Consider the following 26,657-nt stretch of genomic DNA (forward strand, 5'->3'; position numbering starts at 1 on the left):
GCTGTAGTCTGACATGACTTGTAAAAGCAACAGAAATGGGAAGCCAGACCTTCCAAGCTCCTTGAAGAAGGAATTGCCTGCCTGATGTGCACACAGGTGTACGTGAGGATGCACTAGTGCTCACAAGTGTCTGGAGAGTGCCTGCACAGACATAAGCATTTAAATACACATGTAACATATAAACACACGTGCTGCTGGGGTTGTGTGAGAAAAGCCTGGTGTAAAACCCCAAATCTGTACTGTGCAACAGCAGAAGTGAGGGAAGGAACCTCAGTTCACTTCTGCTGTACTAATTCTTTGGTCTTTCCGACTGATGTGGGAAAAGTTTTTGACTGCTCCAAATGACTCATCTTCACCTGGGGCCCTTTACACAGGATATCCTGCATTAATATTTTATGACAGTCTGGCTGGGAAGCATCTTACTACTCAACCATGAACTGCAAAAGAATTAAAGCCTGAATCCTCACCCCTTACCCAAAAAGCACACCTTGGTAGGTACTTAGTGCTACTTTCCTTTTGGCTGTGCTAATTCTAAAACAGAACAGTATTGAGACTCATGAATCAGAATAATTTGTGTTGGAAGGGATCTTTAAAGGTCACCTAAACACCCAAACACCCAAACTCTATAAATTTAACTTTCTCCTTTAACCTGCCCTTGAACCTAAGGCAAAATACTAATCTTCTTTGACTATTTTGAAATATTTCCTCAAGCTTTTCTTGTTGACTTTCTTTGTGAATAAAAGTTTTCCTTATAGAACGTTGTAAACACAGCTATCCATAGGAAATATTGCAATGTTGTAGGCTCACTGCACTGTTTAAAGATCCATCCAAATACCTACAAATACGTATTTCTGTGTTGGCTTTGCTCATCGAACAACTTGACTGAAAAGAATCCTTAAATTAATAACTTTTAAAACATTCTTTATTCTTGCATTACAAAGCTAAGCATTCTCACACAAAACTTGTCTGAACATCCATTTAGGCACCTCAGCAGGAACTTTGGTATTCTCTGGTGCAGACTCCTGTAGCTGCATTACCCACTCACTTAAATGGGAGTTTTGAACACTGGGAAGCATTGGGAATTGGCTTTTCTTTTTTTCCCTCTTGCTTGTGGATTTAGACACCCGGTTTGATTCATATTCAGTAATATGGACATCAGTATCTTCCTTTGGGCTGGTTTTTTTTTCCCCCCTGCCTATGTAGAAACCCAGAAATTGAATTGTTCGATAGAATAATAAAAATAAAAATGAAAATAAAAATTAAAATAATAATATAACAGCAGACGACACAGGCCGGGATGTGGAGTGTGGCGGGAGAGCTGCACTTTCACAGGGCGCCCATCCCAGGTCCCGGCGCACCTGGGCAGGGGGGATGTGGGCAGCCGGCAGATCAGATCAGAGCAGATCAGATGAGCACACACACACCCGAGGCGGCTTCCCCAGCTCTGCACAACCTCCTCGTACCCGGCGGAGAAAATAATTCAAGAAAAAAAAAAAAAAAAGAAAAAAAAGAAAAAGAAAAAAAAAGGAAATGTTCCAGGGTTCCGGGGATGCGGGATGCGGCTCACGCTCGTTAGTCCCTTGCATCCCCTGGCCGTAACTTTCCGGTGCAGCAGCAGCGCAGCGCGGCACCGGGCTGGTCCCCTTGTCCCGGGAGCCGGCGCTACCCGCGGGTGGGGCCCGCACCCCTTCGAGCCGGGCTGCGCTCTGCCCGTGCCTTGTCCGCGAACCCCCTCTAGCGCCGAGCCCGCCGCACTCGGCCCGGAGCTGCTGGCAGCGCCGAGGCGAGGGGGCGCTTCCCGCGCCCGCCTCACGCACCGCACCGCACCGCGCCCCGCGCTCCCCTCGGGCGGGCGGCTGAGGAGGGGCCGCCGCTCCGACGCTCTCCTTCCATCCCTCCCTCTCTCCCTCCCTCCCCCGCTGCCCCCGGGCGCGCCGGGCCGCCCGCTAGCTGGCGGGGCGCGAGTGCCGGAGCGCCCCCGGCGCGGGGCCGCGCTGGCTCCCGGCGGACCCGGCTCCCGCCGGGCTGCGCGCAGCGGGGCGGCCCCGCGGCCGCGCCGGAGGAGGGGGCGAGCGAGCGCTCCGCGGGCGGCAGGGGAGCGGCGGCACCAAAAAACTGCAGCCGGCAGCGCGGCACGCAAATCAGGAGGGAGCAGCGAACATCACACCAGAGCCGCCTGGTTTCTGATTGCTCCGCGGCAGAGGGGGAGAGACAGAGACTGACTGAGAGGGGCGAGCGGCAGAGCCGGGCACGGCGGCGAAGGGTCGGGGATACCGCCCTGCAAGTTTCCTTGATGCATCCGGGAGCGTGAGGAGGAGTCGCCGACCCTTCTCGCCCTCGTCGCGCTCCACCTGGGGAACCTGAAGCCCCTCGGCGCTGCATCCGGCCGGGGATGCGGGGCACCGTGCGGCGCGGCCGGGGGAGGAGGCTGCTGCCGCGCAGGAGGCTGCTGAGGCTGCCAGGGGCGCTCCTGCGGGGCTGAAGGTGCCACCGGCCCGAGCCGGCGGAGGGAGCGGGGCGCGACCTCCCCCGCCGCCGCCGCCACCGCCTGGAAGTTGCCGGAGCTCTCCCCGTCCCCAGCACCGCCGCCCCTCGCGGCAGGGCGGCAGCGGGGGTCCCGGCGCCCCCGCCCGCCCTCGCCCTCCGTGCCGCCGCCGTGCCCCGGGAGGCCGGCGGTGGCTGCGCCCGGCCCGGCCCGCGCAGCCCCGGGCGGCAGTGCAGGCGGAGCAGCCCGGCGGGGCGGCGGCGGACCCCGCCGGCCTGAGGGAGCACGGGCAGCCTCGGCGGGCCGAGGTCGCGGGGCGCTCGGCGGGCACCAGCCATGGGGTGTAGTGAGGTGAGGGCACTGCTCTGGAGAGTCGGCCTCCTCCTCCCCCTGCTGACAGCGCGCCCCGCCGCCGCCGGGCACGTCGCCAGCAACCACGGTGAGTGAGGGCGGCCGTGGGTGCGCTGCGGGGCAACTTTCCGGAGGGCGAGGGCTGTGAGGGGATGGATGGAGGGAGGGGTCCGCACCTGCGGCCGCCAGCTCGGCCTCTCCCGGCCGTGGACGGGGATGCGGGACCGGGCGCCTCCCGGCGGCCACCCCTTCCTGCCGCCCTCAAAAGTTGGGGGTTTGCGGCCGGAGGAGCAGCGGGGCTCCGCTGCCGTCCCCCGCCGGGGATAACTCCGCGGCTGCCGGGAGCTCTCCGCTGTTGCCCCGGGCACCCTCGGCCGCCGCGGTGTGGGAGTGAGAGCAGGGAAGGGAAAGTTGCTTCTCGGCGAAGTGGAGCGGCAGCATCAGTTTTCTTTGAAGTCTGGGTTTAAGGTTTGATTCGGTCCTGCGGAACGCAGATCCTGTAGAATGGGTTTGCGAGAGCTCATCGCGTCTTAGGGGGAATTGCTGCTGGTGAGCGAACTGTTCAAAGGTGCCGGACTGCCCTTAACACTTGATTTCTGCATACTTTGGGCTGTCTGAAAAACATCCCTTTAAAATTTTTGTAACAGGTGCATGCTCATCAGGTCGCACCAAAGACGGTATTTTAATTCTTAGGGTTGTAAGGTGTGCGTTTTAGAAAATTACCTCTGGGTTAAGACGGGAATCACCCTGTTCATAGGAATAAAAATGCATAGCACGCCCAGAGGATACAGTATTTTGTTAGGAAGAACTAAAAGAAAAGAGCCCAGACCTGATTATGAAACATCATGTTACATGTTAACAAGCATCTGGATAGAGCAGAGAATTTCCTGAACTGCTTGTTTTATGTACGTTTATCTATTTAAGTTGCAGAGGATGCATCTATTCCCACAGTGTGAGAGGCTTCTGTACCTTTAACATTATTTTTGTACAATTTGACTTTTTTGAGGTTTTAGTGATGAAACTACAGGAACTGAAGGGTAGCTCTAAATGTTGCTGCTGACAGAAACTGCTTTGCTATGTTGAAAGGATCATTGAAATTGGCAGTGGTGGAAAGTAACAGTGAAAGAAAACAAACTGGGTTTAGTCCTGGAGTACTATCAAGTATGTAGTTCATGTATTTTCACAGCTTTGTTCTGCAGTCTGTTTTCAGTGCTCTTTGTATCGACCTCAGTAGCAGTAAAATCAGAGAATAAGATCTCCAGAAAACAGGGAAGAGCTATAGTATGGCCACAAAGCCCCTGTGGCATCAGGATGAGTTATAGCAAGGACATTCCAAGTTACTATGATTCCTTTACCTCTCCCATGCTAAATGTGATGAATAATTCCAGTTTGTTATTGTAGAGCCTACGATCATATCAAAGCTGATTTTTGCCATTTCCTGTTTCTTGGAAGACATCAGACTTTCACAGTGGCACAACCCAGTTTTCCCTTGATGTCACGGGCATTAGTGCATGCTAATGTCTGCTGCATTATCACAAGGCCTAACTCCACACATTAATCCAATTTAAAAAAATAGGTATTCTTGCTATTGTAGGATAGCTAAGGCAGCATAAAAGCATCAAAGGCAAAGAGTTTTTATCAATGAATGCAACTCAGTTTAGGTTTCTAAACTAGTATTTGATATTCTGGGATTAGATTTGTAGTGTTTAAATAGTGTTTTAGAAGTATGTTAATGGTGTTTTTAAAGGATGGAGAAGACAGTTGCCAAAAGTCTGTCAGGGATGAAGTGGTTTCTTGATGTTCATGTAACTTTTCCCAACAAGTCCAGGTGTTGTGGTGTTGGCTGCAGAGAGTACTGGTGAATTTCCTAACTTCTGAAGAACTTCTTTTTCTAAGTTCAGTGAAACGAGTAGCCTCTTACCCTTGGTACTGCCATATCACCATAAAAATCAAATAATTATAACTCAACAAAACCCAAATGAACTGAAAATGGACTGAATTAATACAGATGCTTTCATGCACCCCCCCCCCCCCACACACACCTTGTTAATAAAATGCTAGCAAAAAGAGTCTGCTTTTAATGATAACTTTCTCTAAATCCTGGAATTGAAAGAAAGGAAATTACTATTATAAAAAAAGTTTCCCGTTGTGTAAACACTTAAATGTGGAAGGTTAAAATGGCAGTTACTAATACTTGGAATCCCAATTGCAAAGAATTTTTTAAGATCTTTTGAGGAAGCGTAACTTCTTTAAATTTTCCTGAAGTGATATTTTCAGCATGCATGTCTTGAAAACATCTTTGCAAGAATTGCTGTTGGATTTTCACTAATAATTATTATAATGATATAGTAACTTAGCTATCTGGTACATTTCATCTTCTATTTTGTGTGTAGAAACATACCGGCATTAATAGTAAATTGCAAAGGAATGTCTTGTTTCATCTCTTGATGGTTTGGGTGAAAAGGATGGAAGGGGAATACGTTTATTAATCTGACTTGGTAAACAGACGGCCCTTCCACTTCATTCTTAATGGTTTCTTTCCTGTTATTAAAGAGGGATTTTCAGAAAAATAATATACTCTGGTCTTATAAATTGTTATTATAACCATGTTGGGATTAATCTTTTTTGGTCTTGTCAAACAGAAAGAAATAAATATTTTACTTTTATATAGCTGTAAGGCTCTTAGGTTGTCATTCTTCACCCTGTAAATCAATGTGTGGTGTCTTAGAGAATTTGTAGCAAGGCAGGCACAAACAATACTATTGGCAGGGATGTAAGCTTACTCATTCATCTTCATGGAATAGTCAGTTCAAAAACATATTATGGCCATGCCAAGGGCTAATTTTTACTGCTCAGAAAAACCCTGTAGGGTTTGGAATTGCATAGGGGGAGTAACCACTGCAGTGTGTGGCAGAACTGCTTGGAACAGAAGGCTCAATTAATGGTGGAGGTTGAGTGCTTGCATGTTCATACAAATTTCCAGTGGTTGTCCCTCACATCCAGTATGAACAGGCTGCTGTGCAAGGTTTCAGCATGCTGTGGTGTAGCTTTGTTCTTTGCTTGCCAGAACACCATGAATTGGGCAATTGCTGTCTGTCAGACCTAAAATTACAGATAATGGCACCTGACCTGTGCAAAACTTGTGCAAAACTTGTGGGAGCTTTCAAGATAAAGGTTGCACCAGGTAATGGCTCAACAGTTTCCTGTGCTAAGCACGCACACATAAATATTTCTACATATATAAAAATCAGAAACCATATTTGTTTCTATGTATTTGTCAACCAGAAAGAGTTTCTGTATCCTGGCTCCTTTCAGGTTGTATCTGCCATTATGTATCACCAGACAATTAATTCCTGAAGCCAACTATAGAACTTGCTGGGTTTATCATGAGTCATGTCTATCAGTGAGGTGTAAAAATGCTGTTGCTTTTTCAGTTTCCAGGTATCATTTCTTCCTGTCAGGTTATGCAAGCATGGTCTTTTTATTCATACCTTTAAAAGGCACCTGCATTCATTTTTCTCCTCTAACAAAAAAGAAGTTAAGAAGTATTGTCAAATGTCAGTTCTGAAATTCATACAGCCTTTATTTTCACAATGATTACACTTGATGTAAATTGGGTGGCTCAAAGTAGGTAATAAAGCTTTTTGATTCTGGTAGTAAAATATCAGTTAGATTGCTAATGACCTTGAGGTGTTCATCAGTTCAAAGAAGTTGGCTCATTTTCATTCACATATTTATTTTTACAGAAGTGCAATCTTGGCACTCTTTCTGAATAGAGAATTCAGATTTTTTTTTTTTTTCCTGTAGCAATAAGGAGACCAAGGACTAAGTGTGGAGAGATTGAAATTCTCTCTGAATGAAGCTGATGTTTTACTGCTAGGAGATATCTCTTACTTTGAGGACTTCAAGTACTGTGGAAAGGCTGTGCTGCTGCCTGTGTTGTGCTAGTCCTGGGGAATTCTGATGTTCAGTTGTCCGGCTCATGTTTTAGTAAGCATTTACATCATTTCAGAAACATGAGAAAGTTAAATAAACAAGGCCATTGCAGTAATTGTGTGCCAGTAATTGTGTGCCATTCCCTTTTCAGCATGTAGATGAAATCATGAGCAAAATCATATTTTATTTTCAAGTTCTTAAGAAACTTTTAACAATATTTTTACCCGTGTGTCAAATCCCACATCCATATGGACTTGTGTGCTAATGAAGGCCTGGGAACCTCTGCAGTTGTAGATATGTATGAAATGACTTGTTATCCAAGAGCCTTGATTTGTATGCCATGAAATGAACAGATTGGCAATTAATGGTTCAGGATACATTCCTAGTGTTGTATTTGGCAGTACTGAGGGCTGTCTGGATATTTTGCTGATTTTTTTTTTTTTTTTTTTTTTGACAAATAAGAATGATTGGTATGGAAATACTAAATATTAAGAAATGCATAGCTTAAGCAGATACAGTTTAAAACCAAATCAGTACAGTAGTTTTCATGTAATTTGCAGGAGTGAAAACACCACAGAGGAGCTGAAGTGTTTCCTGAAGTTTACCAATTTAACTCTCTGGTCAGACATCATTTCCTCTGAGAGGTCAAAAAGTTTACCGAGGAAAACAGAGATGGGAAAAACACATAGGAAATTGAATTTTTCTTCTTAAAATATCCTGTGTCTTCCCAGATAGATACTTTTAGATCTTAATTCTGCTTGAGGATTTTTTTAGAGCATCTGATGTTAAAATTTTTACTTGAGAATTTTAGAAAAGTCAGAAGTTCAGCAAGTTGTTTGTCACTAAGTTACACAGTAAGTCAATATCCATTTTTTTGGCTATTTTATTTTTTAATGAGAAGTCTAATGTTTAAAAACCTCATTTAACTGATTAGGGATATTGAGAAAATTATGCACATGTACATTATGGGAAGGATTTGATTGTTCTGAGATCCCAATGTAGCACAGCTGGGTGAGGATCTATTCCTACTCCAGCTGTGTGTGTTAGCTGGAATGTTTCATTAGGATCCTTGGATTTCCCCAGTGTGACGTTGACACAAAGATGAGGCCAGCCTTGTGTTTGATATGCCCCTTAACATGCTGAACTCTGTGACTGAGAGAATGATAAAATGGATGAATTATTTATCCATAATCTATCCTGACCTCCAGAAGCCATGTTATAATGCAGGAGAGGTCAACAATAAACTATCTGTTGTGAACGATTTGCCTTCAGAAACTGGTTTTTAACTTGTAAATGATATGTCAGTCTTTATGATAAGGTGTTAGAACTGAGAATTACTGCTGAAAAGATGTCACTCACGTGATAAAAGCACAAATATTTTTTTAGGATTTCTTTCTGAACCATACAAAAATTATTAAAATTAAACAGTGAAAATATTTTTAGCTTGTTCGTTTCTCATAATTCCCTCAGTCTTCCTAAGACTTATTCCATCTAGCCTTATTTTAGTTCCAAGGGTGCTTTATCAATATAGCCACACCTTTTGTGTAGGTCAGCTATTGATCATTCCCACATCTAAGAACCAGTCTGTTCAAAACAATCATTAAGGAGAAGTCACTTCAGTTGATCCAGCAGTCATTTGTGGCCTCAGTACTAATTTTAATGCGGTACAGAGCAAAGCTTAGAGACCAATCTTGTCTTGAAATAAACTGCATGTTCTATATTTGAAGCTGGATAATCCATTGTACTAAAAAACCCCAAAAGCCCAACCAAAACAAAACACAAAATTGTCTCAAAAAAACCCAAAACAAAACCTCCTGAAGATTTTTCTAGTCAGTAGTTCTGCTAACTTGTCTCACCCATACAGCATAATACTTCTTGAAGTCAGCATTTCTCTCACTTATTGATACTTGTGTTTGGACTAAATTCTGTCATCCTGTTAAAAAAAAAAAAGTGCTGAATACCTTGATAATTAATAATTAGAGATTTGTTAATTTTAATAAAGGAAGGCATTTTAATGAGGCTGTAGATAATTTTATAGATAAGAAAACCTCTACCCAAAAAATGCATGGGTATTTCTCCCCCTCTGGTTTATGACACTGTACAAACAGTTTTCTGCTCTTTAAACAACTGTTTTACAGTAGGTCATAGTACTCCTCCACCTTCAAACCAGCAGCTACTATTACTTTCTTTTATGGATCTGTTCCCATTCTACATATATAAAGCGTCAATAGTTACTCTGTGTTTTTAAAGACAGTTAGGGGTATTTTGATCTTTAAATTAAGACTAGATTTTAAAAATGCTGTAATATTGTTGATGTTTCTTTTGACAGTCAAGTCGGATCAGGTCTTTAAATTTCAAAAGCACTTATTTCATGAGGAGATTATCTTGAAAATAAAATTTTCTTTCTGTAGAACAGTCGGAAGATTTAAAATGTATGTTGTCTCTCAATAGAAATTCTTGATTTGTGTTTAGGTAGATTTCTGGGAAGCTGACAGATTTTTATTTTTTTTAACTCCTGAGAGACGGTTTTGTTTGCTGTCAGTTGACTGAGTCCCAGACAGTCTTTGAAGGTGTCTGGTGTTTGCTGACAGATTCTCCAAGAGGAGCAGTATCACGTTAATGAGGGGAGGTGGACAGCACAAGAAATACTTAGGTGAGAAGCAGTGACATAAACGCAGCAATCCAGAGGGAACATTTTAATCTTTGGGTATGTTAACTGCACTGATAGCACAGCTTTCCTTGATGCCAGCGTTGTTTTGACATTGCACAGGGTTTAGATTGAAACAGTGCTGTGTCACCTCAATGCAGAAGGAAAGGTGGGCAGCAGGCGCCGTGTGTAACAACCCCCTGTGGAGGTGCACACACACAATGAGAACATAGTTAAAAGGTGAATTTGCTGGGAGCTCCACTGCCTCAATCCACTTAATGGCTTCTGCACCTAGAACAAAAGGGGAAAAGTCACATACAGCAAACAGTATCATTGATGCATGTAATGAGTGATTTGTTTTGGCTGGGGACCCTTGGTTAAGAGTGCACTTGCTGCTGTAATTTGTATTCTCTGACTGCTGGTTGCTTCTTGCTTAAAATAAAGGAATAAAAGAACAAATTAGAAAGCATTCCATAAGATAATGCACTAGCATTTTAATCTGGGTAAAAGTGATATTCTTTCTGAATGTCCCCAGGCTGATTTTCTCAGTGAGTTTCACTTGCTGGTTTAAAATAAAATTTTATAGGGAAAAAATTTTGCTAAAATTTAGAATTGTTCCAACATATTTAGGTCATATTAAAAAAAGTCAAAGGGGACGTAGTCATTTTCTTCTGTAGTGCTTCTATTGTGGCTGGAAATTGATTGCATATAAAACATTTGGATGAAGGATTCATATTTCAAAATGTGGTTTGAATTCAGCACTTTCTGCTAAACAAAGTGAGACCATACAAAATTGCAGTCTTTTACTCTCAGTTGTGTGTGGCTGCTGAAGACCTTTGAAAAGGAAAGCAAGGGAAATGTAAAACCTTCATCTCTGGTAATTGCTTTTGTTTGTAGTGCAGAAGTTGCTAAACACTTCCACGCCACAATGGTACAGTAGAAACACCACTTAGAGGGTTATTTTAGATTTAATAATTTAGTTTAGTGGACTTTATTTTTTAGAGGACCATTTAATTTAGGTAAATATGAATACTGTTAGCATTTAGGAATGGAGAAATGTGATGAGATCTGTGGCACACAGAGTTCTCAGCCAAACTCTTTCTCAGCCTCCATCAGATGCAATGGGAACCCAAACTCAGCTGCTGTTGAGACAGCTGTAGGAATGCTTACCCTGTGATTTTGGTATGTGGTAAAAAAGTCATGAATTTACAGATTTCCAGACACAGAATTTTAGAAAGAGTTAGGCAAATTCTCTTAAGAAGTACGGATACACATCTCAAGGTAAGGGTAAGACTTTGCCTTTGTAAGATGGTGTTGTTCTCAAAGAAAGAGGAGTGGTTGCGTGCACTACACAGAGGAAAAATGGTCCCCTGGAGACAGGTATCATACAGAAGCTGCATCTGAAGAAATCTGGGATTACAAAAGGCAACCAGGAAATCAGATGGTATTCCATGTCATTTTAGTGGTTCCTCTTGATGCAGATGAATATAATGGTATTATATACTCCAGTTTTTCTACTGATTATCTAAAGGGCATCTCGTCTAGTGTAGAAAGATGAATGCTGGTGGATGGAAGGAATCCAGCATTTTTTGCCACTGTTGTTTAATCCAAGGCTCTGTGCAAACTTTAGGCTACATGCGGAGTTCTTTTTTCAGTGTTGTCTCTCTTCAGAACTACTATTCTTTTGAGGAAGCCTCTGTGTCTGTATAGCACTGATCTGAGTAGAAGAGTTAAAGGCCAAAGCTTTTAGTTCAGGTGACCAGCCTGTGACACCCAGTGTAAAACCCAAAGAATTAGTTTTTGATATGTTCAGATGTAGGTGGCAGAGGTAGATACAGCACCTTGGCTTTCAGTGTAGTCTTCAGTGAAACTTATAGTTATTTTTCTTCATGTCCATAACTAAGTTGTTCTCTGCTAGGAACACTGTCTTCCTGTTTTAAAAATCTGTGATATATCAAATTTCAGTTTCTCAAAATGCTGACTGCAGTTGAAGTAGGTTTGTACCACACAAATTCAAGACCTGAAACCTTCTTGCCATTTTAAAATGGTCTTTTAAAAGCCTTCCTGAGGGCAAGGTCTGAACCTCCCAGTAGGAACCTTGGCCTGGGAGCTGTTTGACTCCCACTGTCAGGAGAACCAGCTGTCTTCGATGGAGACTGAGCCACAAGGGACTACTTCAGCTCTGGCTCTTCCTGACTTTTGGGTGTGGGAGTTGATAATCCCATTAGTGTAAAAATATAGGTAATACAAACTTTCCTACTAGAAATTCTATATTTTGAAAGGTTCATTTTTTTTCCTCTGCTTCTTCACATATCATTCACATAGGGTGCTTTATTTAGACTGACAGTGCAATCCTCTTCTAAATTACCTGAATTACTTAAGGCAAGAGAGCTGACATCTTCCAGGGTGTCAGCATTAGATGATAATGAAAACCTTCACCTTACATGTAGTTTACATTAAGCAGCAAAGGAATTTTGAAACGTAGATGCTCCATGTTTAAACTCCATGTTTAGAAGGCAAAAAACTCTGTTGGAAGTTCAAAGAGTTAATTAACAAGAGATAAAACCATAGAGGAAGCCAATGGAGGTCACACTTGTAGGGAGTTTGCAGCTCTGTTACTTTCTCATGGCATCCCTTCAGCATCACTAAGTACATTAAAAGTTCCAGTAATGCTCATCCTATTCACTTTACTACTAATAATTTTCCTTACAAATTTTATAACAAGTAGTTTGGATTGTAAGTAATGCCCTGAGGCCTTATCATTAGTAGGTTTTCATTGCTTTAAAGCAAATTAGGAAATTATTTTCAATAGCTCTTATCTGACAGATGCATTTTATACTTGAGAGATGTGCCTGAAGAAATAAAAGCTGATGGAAATTTGTGTCATAGATGAATATTTTGAAAACAGAAAAGACGATCAATAATAGATTAGGCTTGATTAGATGTTGACATTTAGAACTGCACATAGTTTGTGTTAAATGTAGTGACAACAGACAGTGTTCATCCTGATTTGCATTTGTCCCTTCATTTGTGGTTCAGGTGGATCATGGGACACACACATTGTAAAGGTTAATGGATAAATTACCATATAGCTCATCTGATTGTTCAGGCTTCAGCCTGGAGGGCTGGATGGTTTATAATCTAGTTTGTTTTATGTGAAATAGAAATAGTTTAATCCTTTTTTCTATGAAATTCTGACTTGCTTAAGTGTTTACATGAGTCCACCCCTACAGCTTCTGAGTTTTGATAAAACCACTAAATCATGGAGTGGTTGCATTGACAGAGATCTTGGTCCGGTCTTTGTTTCCTTTCCTGAGCTGTGAGTATTATTTCCATGTTATTTGAGTAAATGTGAAATGTGACCTTTTGATAAAAATGTAATTCCTAAAACCCTGTGAAGATATTTGGCTTAAGTGTCTTCTTCACTTGTACAGACACCTCAAAACAGGAGTTTTCAATGTGCTCTATTAGCAGGTAATCCGTTAGTGCTCCCTACAGCTTTCCTTACCACCCCTCAGTGGGGTTAGTAACTACATGTGTCAGTTTTGGTGGAACCAAATGACTTCATTTTTGTAAGGGACTCACCCTTTAAATTGGTTCCAGTAATTCACCTGAAATTCCAGAAGTAGGAATAAATGAATGAATTAATTCATTAATAAAAAAAATCCCCTAATAGACATTTTCCCTGCACAGAGATAATTTACTGTATGTCCATTTGCAAACAAGGATGGCTGAAGTGAATCATCTGGAACTGCACTCAGCTGTGTAAATAAAATCAAGGGTACACTGTAATTCAAAGATGCAGTGTTTGGTTTATATAAAAGAATACCCTTCAGTTAAGCATTGCTTAGTTAAGGGTCTTCTTTTCTATAATGTCTGTAGGAAAGGAGAAAGTTAATGAGTTGATGTTCAGTCTGTGGAAAGAGGAATTGAAGAACTGCTCAGTCCTTTGCAGTAATTTATTTTGCCTTTAACTGTGATTTTGTGTTCTTGAGTCTCTCTCTGACCCAAGTGATTCTTTTTCTCATATCTGGTGTTCTTATCTCCAGATGGGATGTGATTGCACCGAATTCAGTGAATACATCATCCAAATTACCTGATTATTTGAGCTGCCAGGTAGTAGCTCAGGTTGACTTCACAGTTATTCAACATGGACAAAAAAAAATTACTTGGAATATTTGGGTTTGGGGGCCTTTATTGCATGGGACATATGTTAGAAGCTTTTTGATTTGGTGGAAACTAAGAGAAAACTATGAAAAAAAATGAAGAAATAGTCTTGCCATGAAATGCTTTATAAATAAAGGATAATTATTTTTGGTGAGGTTCATGGAAGTAGTGTTCTTTGAGCAGAACATTTATGCAGTTGTGAGGCACATCAGTATGATTTTCATTACACTAAAGTAATGAATTTTTATGACTAAAGCTAAAATAGCAGTGAGCCATCCTTTATTCAGATGGTGAGATGGAACAGTACATTTCTGATAAGGGAGAGGAGGGGAAGAAAATAGGAAGAAGGAAGAGGAGATGAAAAATAATCTAATTTTCCTGAATTTCTTATGTGAATATTGTAATTTACAAAATTTTGAATATAGTCTGGTTGTAAAAAAAAAAATTTACAGAACAATATGTCATCTTTAGCTGTAAGCATAGAGATTTGTAGACTCCAAACATAGAGGTTCCAAACATAGGTTCAAGTGCTTTTTAAAATGTACATAATTTAAAAAAATATAAAAATTAAATTAATTCCAATGTAGAGTAGGAAAGAAATGTTATCAACTTGAGTCCATTGATTCTATTTTTATTGCTGAAAACTGCTACAGTTCATAAAATGCAGTTTTACAAGCTATTAGTCCATGATGTGGATTATGCCCTTTGGACACTTAGGTTGAAGATAAATGGAGTAGTTTGGAGAGATCTGTATTGAAATTCTCTGAAGAGAGTTCAGTTATTAAGTTATTTTTACTATGAACCAAAAGCATATGGGTTGGAGGGAGAGGTGACCCTTGGCTTCTACCAGGAAATGAAATTAGCAGTGGAAGGGTCAGTTTGTCATTCAGGAAGTGGCTTCATTTCCATATAGGTGAGGAAAATAGGTTGCTGAAACATTACTGGCATTGAAAGTCTTTTTTAAGTGTTCTTGAGAAAAAGAATTGTATTTGCATTATAGTCATACCTGCCAAGATTATTTACACTGCATTGAGGGGCTCTGTAACACAGCATTGGGAAAGAGCTTTGTTACCACAATCAAATGCCTCCAGTGATGCAGTATAAAATTATTAATTTTCATCTTCAATCTAGTTAAGCTATGTTCCCTCATTGTGCCTGTTGGAAGGTTGTTCTGAACTTCAGTGCTGTGAATTTCAAATACATTTATGGGCTGTATTGATTAGTGAGTGGTGCTTATTCATTTATGCTTGTGCTGGCTTTGTCTCAAAATCCAAGAACACCTTTCCATTCTTATTTTTTATCCCACTCACTATTGTAGGAGAAGTCACATCTTTTGGGTTTTGGTGTGTGATTTTCCTCTTTCACTCAAGAGATTTCTGGTCTCTGTGACAGTTACAGGTGCCTTTGCTTATTCTTCATCCTGTTTAATTCACTGTTTCTTGAAAAAAAAGAGGTGGCCAGAACCACACACAGCTTTGCTGGTGGGATTTTACTGGTACTTTGTGCAACAGTAGTATTTTTATCATTCTGAATATTGGACAGTCCCTGTGATTTTTGTCTCTTTCATTCCTGTGTTGTTGGATTGGTCCTTCGTTGGCTTGTCAGCAATTAATATGCAGATGTCTTGTCTTCTCTGGCTGCTGCTAGGCTCCCATTTACTGAAAGGAATTCTGCTTGGCTCCCTTTGGATTGTCTGAGAGTTTATATTTAATGTCCTTCCTTCCTTCCTTCCTTATTATCCCAGAAAAGAATTATTCCTTCTCTTCCCATAGCCTCCCCCTCCACAGTGTTTCAGCCTTTAGTTGAGTTGATAATGCCTTCCAACTGTTCCATGAAAAAAATCCCATTAGACCAAGCCGATCCCGGACAAGGAAATTACTTAAATAACAAATAATATCAGTCTCATGACTTATTTTTGAGGAATTGCATCACAAATTGCACAGGTAAAGCTATTTGTCTCAAAACCATGTCTTTTATGAACTTGCTCACATCTTTAGCTCTGTATTTAAAGCAGTGAAAAACTCTTCTACAACTTGTTTTAGTTTCCTAACTCAGATTTATTTCTGACATTTATACAATGAATTGTACATGATAAGCTAAAATGTTCACTACCAATATGGTGTTGTCACACAAGCAGTAACTTCATTACATCTTAAAAGAAAATATAAATAATTTTTATAGAGTCAAAACACTTTGGTTCATATAATTCTGAATTAATGCTGAAAGAAGTACTGCTGAAAGTACATTGAATGAAATTATCCTCAAATTCAGCTGTAATTTTACCTTAATGCATTATAATTCAGATGTCAGCTTTTTCTTCCATAATTTGATTCTGCTTGGCTATTAGGATTGCTCAGTGCTTACTCTGTTTTATTGCTCTTAGATGAAATAAATTAAGCTGTGTAGCAATATAAAAGATAATATTCATTGTTATAAATTTGGTATTTACACGAATGAAACATCTTAAATTCCCCCTTCATCTGTTTTAAATTAAGTATGAGATTTAAATCACTTGATCTGATTGAGAGCAAGCGCTGGAAATGAAGGGACTGTGGGCAATCAAAAAAGCACTCTAAGATTCTGATCAAGGCATTCATTATTGGTGGTGGGAAACAGCACTAAACAATAATTGATTGCATTATGGAGAGTGTAGAGAAACCTGCCATGACAAAATATTCTATTCATAGGCTGAGAATGATTTTGAACAGGTGGAAAGTGAGAGCAATAACTATTTCCAATTGCAGTATGGTGGTTGTAAAAAAGTAGCCTTTGGATCATTCTGGATTTATGAACTTTGTGTGATAAATTTGCATTCACTTTTAAATGCTATCCCCCTTTATAGTTGCTCTTTTAACTAGGGATGTAATCATATACTGAATTTCAACCATAAAACATTTCCTTTTAACTCTGATTTTCTCCATCTGATTCCTTATAATCCTCAGTAATTCTTTTTATAGGCAAAAAAAATCAACCCCATACATGAGGTAAAAAAATGCTTGGCCTGGAACTATTCATAGATCCAAGAGTCTCAATTAAATCTATGCTAAATCTCTCAAGGATGTTGTTCACTCCAGAATAGCTCTATCATTATTGAAAATGAAACCTTGCTTCTTGAAGACAGCTTTCTGCCATGCAGTCTGAAATGAGAAGTGAAGACAGCTTCAGTTGTCTTAGTTTTAGTGTGTCTGGTAAATTGCTGCATTTTGAAAGACAGTGATTTAGACTTTTACACAGATCAGTTACTTACAGCGATTTAGAATTTTATACTAATCAGTTGCTGATGATATATTTTGGATTCTAGCTGCAGTTGTGGTGACAGGTTGTTTTAATAGAAGCATATCTGTGCAAAACCTGTTAGCTGCATCCGTTCTCCAACCCTGCCTCATTCCTGATGTGCAAAGAATAAATAATGTTTCTTTTTAACAGTCAGTGTTCATGGACAACCTCTAAATATGTTACCACTTTTCAGTGCCCCTCCTGACTGTGTAGCATTCTCCAATCCCTGTTTTCCTTCAACTCCAGTTGTGAAGTTTTTTTGCTTTTCAGCATAACATTTCTCTTCCTTTCTGGTTTAAATTGAAAGAGGGTAGATTTAAATTGGATATAAAGAAGAGATTTCTTACTGTGAGGGTGGTGAAAGACTGGCACAGATTGCCCAGAGGAGCTGTGGCTGCCTCATCCATGGAAGTGTCCAAGGCCAAGTTGGATGGGATTTGTAGCAATCTGGGATAGTGGAAGGTGTCCCTGTCAATGCAGCTGGACTAGAAAAACTGTTGAAGACTCCTCTGACCTGAACTATTCTATAATTCTATAATTCTGTGGTATGCTGGATAGCCTTCCCAGACAAACTGAGCATTTTCATTATGTTGTAGTCTTCAGATAGGAGAAAATAATATTTTTAAAAGCTTACTGGCTGGTTTTTGGTTTTTTTTCCCTTAATTGAGTAACTCATCTCCACAATCGTGGTGCTGTTTCTGGCCTTCTCGTGTTTTCTGTGCTCAGGCATTTCAGGCAGAATGCCAAAAGAGGGGGGAAAAAAAGTTGTGAAGAAAAATGTCATGAAGCACTTTTTAATTCAAATATTTCCTTTGTGGTAATCATTGAAATATAAAGGTTCCTGTTTTCTTCACTTACAGTGTGCATGTATTATTATATAGTCTATATTTGGCATTGCCTGCAGAGTCCCTGGGCAGTGCTCCAGCCATCCTCAGTGACATTGCTCTTGCATCACTGGGTTGTGTAACAGGCACTTAAGTCTCAAGTAGCCCTTTGAAGCAGTGCTTTGAGCTAAGTCCCAGAGAGCTGCTGCCTTTCCAGCACTTGACTACTGATGCAATGCTGTACCTGTCTAAATTACCTCTTGCACTACAGAAAAGCTGAAAAAGAACCCTTAAAAATGGAAAAGTAGTGTTTTTAGTTTCACTTCTTGATGTGAAATCAGAAAAAATAGTTTATTTTATACAATTAGATTATTTCATGTAGAAAAAGGAAAAAAAGAGGGTAACTATATACTGTGGAATAGGAGCCCAGTTACTCAACAGTTTACTACCTAAATGATGGCATTTTCAGATCTATTTAATGCTTTTCAGTTAGTTATCTTTGAAATTTAAATCTCCATGAATGTGTATTAAAAGTGTATAATTCAAAGCTGAAAGTCTCTACATAGTAGAGGTGGGTACTCCATGCTGTCCAATATTTTAAAGTAATTTGATCTTTGGTTAGGTAGTCAGACTTATTTCCTGTCAAGGAAGTGACAAGATGCTGTATATTTATTTGTTTATAACATTAAAAATATTGCAAACCTGATTAACTGATAAAAAACAGTTGAGCCTTCATGTTGATGTTCTACTGTATGTAAAGAGACCAAGAATTTTTAAAGCCGCTGATTATTGGTATGTACTTTGCAGCCTGACCTAGCACCTGTAAAATGTTCATGCTGTGAAAACTTGGTGCTTGACACAGTAAATTATAAATGAAGAGCTAGTGGAAGAAGGCACAGACTGACGAAGTGGAACAGAGAATTACAAAGCTCAAAAACATTAAACTGACTGACTGTGTAGATATTTAATCAAAGGAGATAAGAAATGTTTTAACATCATGAACATGTAACTAGGAGATATATCTGGGAATATTTGTCATGAGAGTAACAACTCTGCTTTCTAAGAGTTGCATTTATTTTGGTGTATTTTTGAGGTTCTACATTAAAATAAAAGAAAATATGTAATATAGCCAAATGTTAACCTCATTTTCTCAGTTACCTTTCTGTTCCACCCTGGCAGGTTTTTTTCATATTACTTCTTCTAAACTCCTCCTCTGTACGTCATGGTCACTTTCCAACTACAGTAGTATGGCCAAGTGTATTAAATACTTCACTTCTCAGGCAGATAACTTAGCAAACAAGCGAGATACCACTTCAGGAAGCAGAGGAGAAAAACTAATCCATTTGCTTGAGAGCGTTTTGCATACTTGAAAGTCATGGCTGCTTCTGCTTTGATATGCCCACAGCTTGTGGCTCTACTGATGACTTTCCTTATCCACTGACAGCTTAAGTCATTACTAACCACATTACCTCCACCCAGCAGAAAAAAACCCCAAATGTAGCTTTAAGAGTCCTCTTCTGTCCTTTTTATGTCACTTGCTTTCTTGGGTGTCATTGTTGGTACATTGCAAGTACAAGGCAGCCGCTCACTCAGTCCCTCAGGTGGGATGGGGAGGAGCATCAAAAAAAGTAAAAGTCTTGTTGGTTGAGATAAGAACAGTTTAGTAATTGAAATAAAGTAAAATTTAATATAACAATAATAATAATAGTAGTAATAATGGTGATGAAGCAGAACAACAACAGCTGGAAGTAAAAAGAGAAATAACACCTAAGAAAAGCAAGTGATGCACAATGCACTTGCTCATCTCTCACTGTCCAATGCCCAGTGCCTGTTCCCAAGCACTGATCAGCCCCTCACAGCCAACATCCTACAGGTAGCACACTGAGCATGATCTTCTGGGGTATGGAGGCCAGTATCCCTTTGGCCAGTTTGAATCACTTGTCCTGGCTGTGGTCCCTCCCAGCTTTTTGTGCACTGGCAGAGCATGAGACACTTAAAAGTCCTCGACTTGGGCTGATCATTACCAGCAACAACCCAAACATTGCTGTGTTACATTTATTATTCTCATACTAAATCCAAAACACAGCACTGCACCAGCTGCTAAGAAGAAAATTACCTCTATCCCAGCCCAAACCAAGACACTGGGTCAGTAGGGAGATCAGGGAGCATGTCTTACTGTTTCAGGAGGAAATGCTAACTTCATCCTGTTTGTGTGGCAATGCCATAGGTCTGGAGTGGATAATAATAAATGTCCTGTCACTTCTGGAGGCACATTTGTATGTCTTGTGTATGAATTCTGAGTGGTAATTCAGAGTACAGCTCTGCAACAGATGGGGATTGAAAACAGCTGTGCTTTCCTACCCTCTTCACCACTTCTAAGAGACAAGTTGAACTTTGCTGTTGGCTGGGAAAAGCATGCGAGTCAGGATCTGCCATTTCTGGGCTGGATGTTTGCTTTACTTTCTGCATTGTAGCTTTTCTGCCTGCAAAATAAGGATGACCCCATTTCATTTTTTATGATGGAAAAATATGAACTGGATGTAGATAAACTCGGATTTAGTTGCTGGAGTTAAAAAGTTAGGCTGAACTACAGAAATAGTAAAAGATGGTGAGAGAATGGTAGAGTCTTTGGTTTCAGTGGGTGGGTCTGTGCAGTGCAGAAGAAACCTCCTTCCTGTTTCATGTCTGGAATTTCCCTGACTGTTGTTCCCATGTCTGATTTGCCTGTGTGAGGGTTTCAGACTCCCAGTTCTTGCCCTCAGCCTGTCTGAAGCAGCTTTGCAGCTCTGAACACACCACCCTCAAGGGCTCTCCCCAAAATCCTGGACTGGTCCCTCATCTTAGTCCTTAGAGCCAGACATTCTCAAACAGCTCTTCATGGGGCTGTGCTGCCAATCAAGCACAAACTTTAGTTGCTTCAGTCTTTGTTCCTCTCCTAAGATTTGTCTGTTCTGTTCTCTGAGTCACCAAACTGCTAATTTTTCATTATGGTTATTAAGTGTATTAAGTGACTGCTTGAGTAAGCAGTGGCCATCTGTCCTCTCAGTCCCTATTTGTGACGTTATCAGATGTTCTCTTTAAAACTTCTTTCTTTTAAGGGACTGCCGTGGAACACTCCACACTTCTGGCTCCACTTAAAAAGAGACAGATTATGAGGTTTAAAGGTATTTCTGTATCAACCTTTACCATTAGGAAAAGGGAACAAACCTTTGCAATGCTATTTCATTCTTTACTATTAGAGAGGCTGTGCCTTTGGATCAGAGCAGGGCAAGGAAGAATGATTATGCCCATGAACTCTAGAGGAAAGTTTCTACCCCCCCCCCCTTTGAAGAGGAATTCCCAAAAAGTATGGAGTATAGGAGTAATAGCCATGGAGTTATTAACTTCATAATTAGTTTGGCTGACAGTTATGTATGGGTATTGTTATATTTTTCCTAAAGCTGTTGTATGTTGGGGTTTTATTTTTTTTACATATGGATGTTGTGAGAATAACTTTTTGTTCATTTTATCACCACCCAATACAAGTATTAAAGTAAAAGACATAAAAGAAGCTGCTTGCAAGAATGCAGGTTAACAGCAAAGTGAAGAATATTAAGTTTAGCATTAGTCCCAACCTGAATGAATTGGCTTCAATACACAACTCATTTACTAGTGCAAGGATAAATATGTTTGGGTGAATTTCAGTTGGTTCTAATTTCCCTAATGAAGATATACTTAGGTTAATAAACAGGGCTGACAAAACTGTCAGGTATTCTTGTTCATTTAGGAAATGCTGCCCAGTAATCTATTGTTGACATGAACATGATGGTGAATTGAATATCAATTAGTATTTTCAAGGCAGAATGAAAATTATGACGTAGGGCAGCTGGGCTCCTATCATAATTTTGTGATGCCTCTTTTTATCAGGGTTAGCTCTTGATCTTTTTGTATTACACATGTGAAACCAAAGACATAGAAAAATACTACAGGTCTGGTTGTGTTTTCTGGAGCTGGGAACAGAATTAATTTATCTCACTTCATTTTAACAGCAATCTCTGCTGTAAAGGAGTATCTTAAAGCTGAGTCAATGGTAAGAACAGATTGTTTCCCTGGTACCTAAACTCCTTTTTCCCCATCTCATTCTTTATGAGGAGCACATTAAAGTGGAGCAATCTGCCTCTGCCTGCCAGGACTTCCTCGGTTCTGTGCTCACTGCCTGTCCTGCAGGGCTGACATTGCAGAGCTCAGCCCCCTCTGGTGCATTACAAACGTAGGAGTTATCCCTCCTGGCTGAGCTGTGCATTTCATAACGTTCTCCTGCCTTGCTTTCCCGTTGAAAGTGCACTGATCAACAAAATCACTTTGAAATCACTTTGACGCTGCTCTAGGGGAAAAAGCTCTGTTACAGGCTAGGAGAGGTAGGACATTACCTACTCATTTTCCATTCCACAATTACCCGAGGAAAACTTGGGGCCTCATCTTTTTCTGAGGTAAGCCCATTTATTTTGGATGTGAGAATGCTTTCTTTTTACCTCAGTAGTTTTATTTTTTTCTTGTGCTGATGAGTAAGACTCACATGGGAGAAGCAAGTGCCTATGTGAGACCTCAAAATAGGAAATGTTTACAGCTGTCCTAGAGCAAAATAACCTGCTGGGTGGCAGAATAAGTAGTTAAGATGTAGCCATACACAATTTGGAATTGTAACTGTTATCCTAGAAAGATTTCAGTGCAGAAATTGTCATGTGCTTCTGCACTAAAAGATTTTCCCTATGCATTTGGTGCCACTGAATGTATCAAGTGGATTTCCAAGGCTTTATTTGGTATTCGTGAAATAAAACTTGGAATCCACCTTACTGGGGAAGACTGCATCTTTTATTGACTGTTATGACATGCTTTTAAATGATAAATTTTTTATTTTCTCCCTCCACTTTGATATCTTTTCCAGAGTTATAGACAGGAATTAAAATAATGGAGAGGAAAAAACCACAAAATTTTACTGTGATTTCTTTTGGGTGCAAAAGGATTTGTGTTTGAAAATAGCTCTGTCTTAGCTATTTTTAAATTGTAAGTTACAGTAATTGATTATCAGATATTTTGATAGGTGTTTAAAGTATTGCAGTTGCTTATTTTACAGTGAAATGGCATTGGTAAGGGAGGAACAATGTTAAAATATGTTTGTGGTTGGAAACTTTAAACCCTGAAGTTAACTTAGAGCTTGCCACTTTTTTTTTTTTAAATCTGCTTTTAAATCCTACTTTCAGAGAGACAGGTGTAACTGATGTAACTGAGGGGTCTGTAATGGTTTGCAATGCTAATAATGATGCAACATGAGAATATAGGGGTGCATGTTGATTTTTAATGTGAGAAGGGAAGAAAGTATGAAAAAAAGGATGTAGTAAAACTGAAACATTGGGTATGAAAATGTTGATTTCCATTCCAGAGAGAGATGGAGCAATAGGGTTACAGCAGCCTTCTCCTTCTCCTCTAAGGAGAACTTGCATCTTTGCATATGGAAAGGATCATTTTATTGGCTCTGTAATATGATAAATTTTATTTTAATTTAAAAAAATGATCTTCCTAAGAAATAGGTAAGAATGTGTTCTGGGGAAAAACGTTGAACGTTGTCATGGTTTGACACTGGCCCAATGCCAGTGCCCCCATGAAAACCCATTCTCCCCTGGTGTCTGCTGTGAGATGCGATCAGAGACAGAGCAAAGCAGGCCTCCACTTGTAAACAAGAAAGAAAAAAACTTTATTATCTTACAATTCTAATAAAATGAACACACACAGAGCAGAATGGAAACCTTTTAAACATTCCTCCTCCCCCCACTCAATTTCTACAGAATAACATGAAACCTTAGATCTTAATCCAGTCCATCACCCTTCAGATAATCAACTCAGTCCATCTCCACCCTTCTGACAATCACCTCTCATTTCATCAAGGAGAGAGGAGCCCCCTTGTGCCACAGACCAATTCCCCGTCACTCAGCACCACACGTCGTGACTTCTTCCTTCCATGTTCAGTGCTCTCACCACTGCACATGGACCAGAGCTGCTTTTAGGGTTTCCCCTTTCAAGGATGCTTCACCCAGTTCCAGGAGGAAACGACAGTCTCTCACCTTTTCGGGACACCAGTCCCCCCCAATATTTCACCCCCTGGGGCCGAGGGGTCTCACCATCACTCATAACCTGTCGTCTCCGCTCACATCACTCCTTTGGCACCAAGCCATCCGCCTCCCCCTAAAATGCAGTCTCTGTATTATAGGAAAGATTCTGTCCGTGGCTATACAAGAAAAGTCCAGCCAAAAGCCACTCCATCATCTCCTCCACCTAGGATTTTTCTCAACTCCTCTCAGTCGTTCTTCACTTGCACGGCTTTCATCACACTTCCATATTTCCTCTTTTCCGTCTCTCTCCTCCTTCGACTCCCGGAGGATCAGCATTTGCAAGGTTTCCACCGTCCCACAGAAGGGTTAAAATCACAGTCTCTGCTCATCTTGAACTCCCACACCGGGCACCGCCGGTTGCCGCCCCTCCCCTTCTCTTCCTCGGCCAGGCCGGTGCTTATCAAATTTCAAGATAGCACTGGCACCTCTCTCCTTCTCTCTCTCTCCTGAGAAAAGGGGGCTGCCCGCTGCCTCTCTGAGTTCTTCCACCCTTCCATCTCTGTGGGGAACTCACTCTTGTCTAAACCATCGCCTCCCGTCCTCTGCCCAAGGCTCCGGCCCACCTCCCTCGGCGGCGCGGCTTTCCCCTCCCCCGCCCAGCCCGAAGCCGGGCAGGGGAGGTCTGAACTCTTCCATCCACCGGAGCCAAGAGAAAGTTCCTCTGGGAGCTCCTCGCTTTTAACCCCTGTGTTCTCAGAGGCGTATCCATATCCTCAACGGTCAAACCAGGTGCCAATATCCACATCTGGGCACCTATTGGTTTGACCACTACCACCTCCCAAAAAACTCACTTCCTCTCAAACCACGACAAACGTAAAAGGTGAGTGCTAGCTTCTTTTTTTTTTCCCCAAAAAGAGTTATTGTCTGTTTTAATCTTGTTTTCTCAGAGCCACAGGACCTCAAATTATATCTATCCAGGAAGTTGTAGGAAACAGAAAGACTGAAACACATAACTGAATCAAAGGAGAAAAGAGGGGAAATCATTCCTTAAGCATCTGTATGTAATGTATGGAAAGAAAAATGGTGCTGTGGGGGAATTGGTTTGTGAAGATTCTCACTGGAGATCTTGTGTAATGGAGTAAAAGAGTACTAAGATAAAGACAGGCATTTATCCAATATAACCCCATCTAATAACGTTGCAAATTTCTTAGCACTGACAAGTATGAATGTATCATGAATGGGATGTTTGGCTTAGTACATGAAAAATTATTCTGGCCCATTCTCATTCATCAAAAGAAAATTTTAAGTGTTTGTGTGGGTGTGCAAATATGGGAGAAAGAAAGGTGAAAGAGGAAATTCCTTTTAAAAGTTCTTGATTAGGAAATCACTGAGCAGATAAAAAAGGCCAGTTTTGGATAACAGATCAGCCTACATTGGAGGTAACATGAAAGCAGAAGCTAGAAATATGAAGATTTCTCATAATTAATGGAAAAGAGAGGATACATGTGGAAATTAGCAGGTTAGAAAATAAGTAGTGTAGAAAACTGAAAATAAAAAGTGTGTTAGGTAAATGCCCAAGTCTCACAACACTCAGGAAAATGGGAATTTCTCTATTGCATTATGAATAAAAATGTTTGTGTGAATGGTATTGAACTATTTTTAGAAAGAGGCAGAAAATAATGTGTTTGAAATAGGGAAAATCAGAAATTAGTGATTTATTCATATAATATGGCAAATATAAAGTACTCCCCATCTGTTGTAAATAGTTCTCTTCCAAGAGTCCTAAAAGAATTGGCTGAGGACATCTCTGGGCTATTGATGGTAAATTTAATGAGTTCAGGGACTCGGGGAATTCAGGAATACTGGAAAAGCGTAGGTGTTAGAGTTGTGGTTTGAAAAGAAAAGGGAAGCCCCATTAACCAGGTAACTAGATTTTTATAAAAAACTCACATTTGGAGAAGTCATTTATCTCCTCTGCTCTGCCCCAAGGCAACAGGAGATTATGCAGAAACCAGGCCTGGCAGTGTTCAAGGTGTCTTAAAATCCTCCTGGAGTGAAGATTCCCCAGCTTCTCAATTAGTCACAGCTCTCCCTCTTCTTTACAACAGTAGGGTAGCAAGGATTTTCTTTGAGTCTTACATAAAACTCTTGGAAATGTTGAGGAGAGTGGAAGGATTAGTCTCTCTATTTTGCTGGCTCTAATCCCGCTTATCACAGGCAAACAGCATTGTCAATACTTTGTTTACTCTCTGATTTGCTGTGACTCCTGTACACTTCCCTGGCAGAATTGCTATCTAGACAGGTGCTCCTCATACTTTATTACTGCATCTCATTAATCTTGCCTAAACCAGATAGCTGTTGAATGCAAAATAATGAAAATTATGGAAAAGGATTCAATTGATATGTGGATAATGAATGCCAGTTTATTTGGTTTATGGAAAACAGGCCTGGTCATAAAACCAAGCATTTAAATATTTTTCCCAGTTGATTGCATGTTAATTACCAAGGTAACTTGGATATTGCATATCCCCTTCTTTCTGTCTTCCTCATGCAGACAAGCCACAGCAGTAATATGTTGAGATATTTTTTATAACAGAATATGATAGAGTCTTCTGACAGTAAAAAGCTTATTTTTTTTACTAAATGAGTTTTAAAAAAAACCTTGAGGTCTAAGAAGCCCTAAAGTAGTTTTAGTGACTGTTAAATCACAGAATTTGAGATATTCATTATGCATTATTCAATATTCTAACATTTTTCATTAGTAACATGAAAATAAATATAAACTCAATACCTGACAAAAGAGCAGTAAGTAAAGAAAGGAGGAGGATGTGCAGACAGGGAAGAGCCTCATCATTTAATAACGTTCAGTCCTCGCAAATGAAATT

General features: G+C 40.6%; 1 protein-coding gene across 8 annotated transcripts in view; it reads left to right on the top strand.

Annotated features, from left to right (window-relative positions):
* Positions 1-1,981: 1,981 nt before the first annotated feature.
* Positions 1,982-26,657, top strand: part of EPHA6 (EPH receptor A6) — a 381,012-nt gene continuing 356,336 nt past the window's right edge. For 2 of the 8 annotated variants that reach the window (XM_038150645.1, XM_038150636.1), the window contains exon 1: positions 1,984-2,924. In XM_038150645.1, coding sequence (XP_038006573.1) covers positions 2,822-2,924 — 103 coding nt within the window. In that variant the 5' untranslated portion in view covers positions 1,984-2,821. Of the gene's footprint in view, positions 2,925-21,964; positions 22,156-26,657 lie in introns of those variants that run through there. The other 6 variants (XR_005258586.1, XM_038150617.1, XM_038150672.1 and 3 more) reach the window with 6 other exon arrangements.

This window comes from Motacilla alba, chromosome 1, assembly GCF_015832195.1.
Source record: "Motacilla alba alba isolate MOTALB_02 chromosome 1, Motacilla_alba_V1.0_pri, whole genome shotgun sequence".
Lineage (NCBI taxonomy): Eukaryota > Metazoa > Chordata > Aves > Passeriformes > Motacillidae > Motacilla > Motacilla alba.